At 33.7% G+C, this 4,814-nt stretch overlaps 2 protein-coding genes across 2 annotated transcripts in view; both read left to right on the forward strand.

The window, feature by feature from the left end:
- The window catches only part of LOC101635718, a 49,820-nt gene extending 47,807 nt beyond the window's left edge, over nt 1-2,013 (forward strand). Inside the window, exon 12 of the mRNA XM_012732802.1 lies at nt 1,877-2,013. Coding sequence (XP_012588256.1) covers nt 1,877-2,013 — 137 coding nt within the window. The remainder of the gene's footprint in view (nt 1-1,876) is intronic.
- Nucleotides 2,014-3,901: 1,888 nt separating this feature from the next.
- The window catches only part of LOC105854393, a 26,593-nt gene continuing 25,680 nt past the window's right edge, over nt 3,902-4,814 (forward strand). The window contains exons 1-2 of the mRNA XM_012732803.1: nt 3,902-4,085; nt 4,452-4,550. Of these exons, the coding sequence (XP_012588257.1) occupies nt 3,902-4,085; nt 4,452-4,550 (283 nt within the window). The remainder of the gene's footprint in view (nt 4,086-4,451; nt 4,551-4,814) is intronic.

Genomic DNA, 4,814 nt, shown 5'->3' on the forward strand with positions numbered 1-4,814 from the left:
TCATCCCCTGCACTTCTGGCCTTTACCCCAGTTCATGTATATATAAATAAAGTTTTAAAAAGTATTATGAAGTTTTGATTTTGTTGGGAGACTTTACATTTTATGATATAAATACAATGTTATGACTACATAAGTCTAAATACTGATCATATTTGTTCTAAGTGACATTTTTTCAAAAACAATAGTGAAAAGGGCATACACATCAAAAAACATATCATCACTGTGTCTGGATTGTTTTTTGTTCAACATTTTATTTGTAATATTCATCTTTATAAAGATGAAGAAAGTGGGTTGGTTGTTGCTGAGGACTGAGGGGAGATAAGAAGAGGATATGACCATCAAATTGGTTTAGTGCTTCCTTTGGGGTGATGAAAGCTTTCTAAGTACTGAGAGCAATGAAGCTACAAACCATGAATATTTTAAAATCTTTGATATATGCTCTTTGAAGGGATGAGTGTATGTTTGTAAATTATTTATTCATATAAGAACTTGGGTGTAGGCCAGAGGTGCTGGTTGTGGGGGGATGGAGGGAGGATTCACCAGAGACTGAGTAGAGGAGAAGAAAAAATGGATCTACTGAAATACACTACTGAGGGGAGCAGTGGGTAAGACAAGAGAGATCTGCTGTGCCATGTGGGTCAGTTCCCTGGTGAGCAATAAGACTTAGACCTTAACTGTGACAGTACTGAGACTTAACCTGAAAAGGTAATCTTTGCTTGTTATTGAGTTCCAATGTATCCACCTTTCTTAGGTCACCGGATATTCTCACAACTAGAAATAGTCACAGATCATATATACGTGTGTGTGTGTGTGTGTTTGTGTGTATCCATATACCCCTGTAAGACTATTTATATATATATATCAGAGTAAATTATAGCTGTCTTATTATGTTGAGTAATTTTTTATTGGGACTTTATGCTGTTTGACCATAATGCTCTTCCTCACCAGCACTGACCCCTGAGAGACAGCATCTCACAGCTATGAGGTAGTAGCTGACTGAGGTTTAGATTTGCATTTCTGTGATAATGATCATTTTGTCATATATATTTAACCTGTGTTTGGAAAGTATTTTTTCTGATCTCCCCAATTTATGGTTTAGTGAGAATTTTGGAATTTACATTTGTAATTCTGTTCATAAATACATTTAGGTTTTTATCATTTATAGCATGTATTCCTATTAAAACACAAATATTACTGAAGATGAATGGATAGTGGTACAATGTTTTAATTTGTGGAATGATGACATAATGTATTTTTTTTAATTAGAGGAAATCTAAATAGCTTATTTATGAAAAATACAATTGAAGGAAGGAATTTTAGGAACTAGGGAAGAGATGTTGAGAAGATTAGAGATTGATCTTTGTTACAGATAATTGACAATGTAGTGAGTTTTAAGAATAATTAGTGACAAACATCATTAATTAACCATTGGTAATGGAATAATGATGTTCATTTTTCTGTTATAATAGAAATGATATAATAAGGGTATAGGGAAATTATGGAATGTTAAGATTTATGCACTTTAGTTAATAGTAGAATTTAAACATCCAAGGTACTCTTCACAAGGCCTAATTTTTCAGCATTTATGGTTGCTATGGAAATAAGTTGTAAGTATAAGTGTTCAAGTGTTTTGTTCCCTGATACATTTCAGAGGCATTTGAAAATGAAAAACTTAAATGCCACCTGTAACCTATAGTCTCCCATAGTCTGGAGGTGTGTGATGAAGTGACTGTCTTCAAAATAGCCCAAGTATAACAATTTCCTGTTCAAACTGCTAGTGACACACAAATAAGAAATCTACTTTTTTCCACTCCTGCTTCACTCTGAACCCTCACAGGGCAGTTCTAGAGATCACAGACATTGTTTTTGATCACAGGTCAGAAACAACAAGTGCTGGTGAGGATGTGGAGAAAAGGGGACCCTCTTATGCTGCGGCTAGGAAGCTCTGGGGCCGGTCCCCATGAAGACCAGTGTGAAGGTGTCTCCTGTTCACTCAAGGATGCCAACTCCTAGCAGCAGAAGGTATGTGTTTCTCCTCTCCTCTCTCTCTGCTGGTCCATCTCTTTTAGTGGAAGTTTATGATGTTAGATGTAAGGCTGTTGATCCACAATTCATATGTGGTCAAAACCAGGAAAATCCTATCTTTATTTGAATAATTCAGGTAAAACACAAGAAAAAATAAAATATTTGAGGATTTTTCAAAACATTTCAATTCTTTCCAGTGGAGAATAGTCAAGTATATAATATCAATGCATAATTATATTTGTTAGTCACTACAATTTAACCTAAAATTTCACCAGATCATGGCAAAGAAGTTTATTTTAGAATTCATAATCGTATTCTATGTATTTTTTTTGTATTTAGCTTGATTTTAAAATTAAATTCTTAAAATGAATTCATCATGAAGGTGAAAGACAATTCCTCATCTGCTTACTTAGAGTCAACATAAAATGTTTAATGCTAATAGAAATCAAGATGAGTGGTTTCCATCAAATGTTATTTTTAATTTAAAAGTATACCAAATGCTTAAAAATAAACAAAGCTTTATCTAAGAACTACCAATCTAATAAAACAGAGTCCTGTCTAATGAATGAAGTTACATCATAGAAATGGCTTCAAATAAAAATAACATTGTGGTCATATTAAAATAATATATTAATGACAGCTTACAGAAGTCAGACTGAGTATCATGTTTTACATATATTGTACCTTAGATATTATTATCATGTTTTACATATATTATATATTAGATATTCCTATTTCCAGCTTATATTAGTAAACTAAAACTAAATTGAAGGACTATATAATATTTTTATTTTATATTTTTCATATCTTTTATCGAATTAAAATAACAAGGTTATACTTAGTATCAAGTTCAGAATTCTAAATCCACTTATTACAGTGTCTATTGACTGAAATACTAAAATTATGATTTTTTTTTATTTGTACAGTTACTTGCACACTGAGAAACATTCATTAACTTGGATAGTTACAGGATCTTTCTGGAAATTTTAAACAATGTTTTAAAGAATTAGTGAAAGAATGATGTATGTATCACTTTATGCTTTTTATCTAGCTATTAATTCAATTACCAACCCCCTGTATTCTTAAAATTATGCATTTTCAAAATATTTTTTGTTTTGTTTTCTGTATCGATTAGGTTTTAGATAAGCTAAACCTTAAACAATAGCCAAAATTTAAAATTTCACTGAAATTTAAAACAATCAGACCATATCACAATGGTGAACTACATATATTGAAAATAGCTAGAGATAATTTAATAACACCTCATACCCTTTGTAAATAAAAGTAAATTACTAAATAAAAATAGTGTAGGAAATGCTAACTGCTATTCCTCAACTAGAACATTCAGCATTTATCCATATCATTTAATTTTAACAAGTGTCATTAGAAATGGTGCATCATTTTTTCAAAGCCAGCATTTCATTTTAATACGGTGATACAAGTGGATCTAAGCTGCTGTGTAGAATATGACTTTAAATCAATAAAGGTATAATTGGTCATGTACTTCTCATTTTTGACTTTTTTTTTTGCTTTTCATTTTTCCAAGCAATACTTTTGTGTCAGCATAGAATATCACTTTAAAAAGTTATTTATTCTGTCATTAAATAAGTGCTTAAATTTCAGAGGAGTTCATATTTTAATTTTTTTTTTAATTGAGGTTTTGGTGACATCATTGTTGGCGTGTTGGAATGACGGTCTCTCTTCAGGTGATATTACCTTATTGTTCCAGGACTTCATACCCAACACGTGTGTTGCTGAACTGCAACATGAGTCCTTCATTCAACTCACTCCGCCCACTGTGATCAGTCCCAATGTACCACAGTAAACTTCTGAGAAACTCCCCATGAGACAGTTCCTGACTCACAGAGCAGCAGAGATGAACGACCACAGAGTAACCTATGCAGAGGTGAAGCTGGCGAAGGGCTCAAAGAGACCCCAAGTGAAACCTCAAGAGGGGAAAAGCTGCACCACAGAGACCGACCAGGGAATAACCTACGCAGAATTAAATCTCCACAAATCCCGGGGTCCTCAGGAGAATGGCAAGTCCCGTCAGTGCAAAGGTACAACATTCAGTTATACACAGTGTATTTTCGGGTGTGCAGAAGGGTAGAAGGAAGGAAGAGTGGGGATAAACTGACATGTTTTCATTTGTGAGGATCAGAATTGGAATGTGGTATTCTAGTAGGAAATCTGATATTTTTCCAGGTATTGTTATAATATATAATTGCTAACAAGCAACTATTCATGTGTAGTTTCTTCCCCAAAATAAGAAATGGTATGTTGTGGAGGGAAAGATTCCAGTGGGAGGTAGAGCTCTCATGCCCAGGTTTATGTACGTGACTCCCTGTGCATGAAGATTCTCTTGTCTGTGAACTGAACACCTGTCTCCGTCTCTCCTTTCTCTGTCTCCATCTCTCTCCCCGCAGGCTCACCGGCTCCTCCCGAGAAGCGCATAGCTGGGGTCTTGGGACTCACCTGCCTTGTGCTGATATGCGTTATTGTGTCCGTGATTGTTAAAACCGTAGGTAAATTTATGAAAGTTATAATGGACTTTTCACATAACGATTGTCAGTGCCTTTAACTATTTCATAAGAGGAATAGAACTATTATGTTATATATTGGTTTAAGTAAATGTTAAATGTTTAATCATTGCTTCTCAAAATTATAAATATGCAGCATGATTGTAGACATTATTTTATATAGATTCAGATATCATGATTCAAAGTCACATTTTAGGATATCGAGAGAACCTATTGAAAACTATGAGAGAATATTTGAGAATTGGTAAC

This window comes from Condylura cristata, unplaced genomic scaffold (genome assembly GCF_000260355.1).
Source record: "Condylura cristata isolate star-nosed mole 26May11 unplaced genomic scaffold, ConCri1.0 scaffold00036, whole genome shotgun sequence".
NCBI lineage: Eukaryota > Metazoa > Chordata > Mammalia > Eulipotyphla > Talpidae > Condylura > Condylura cristata.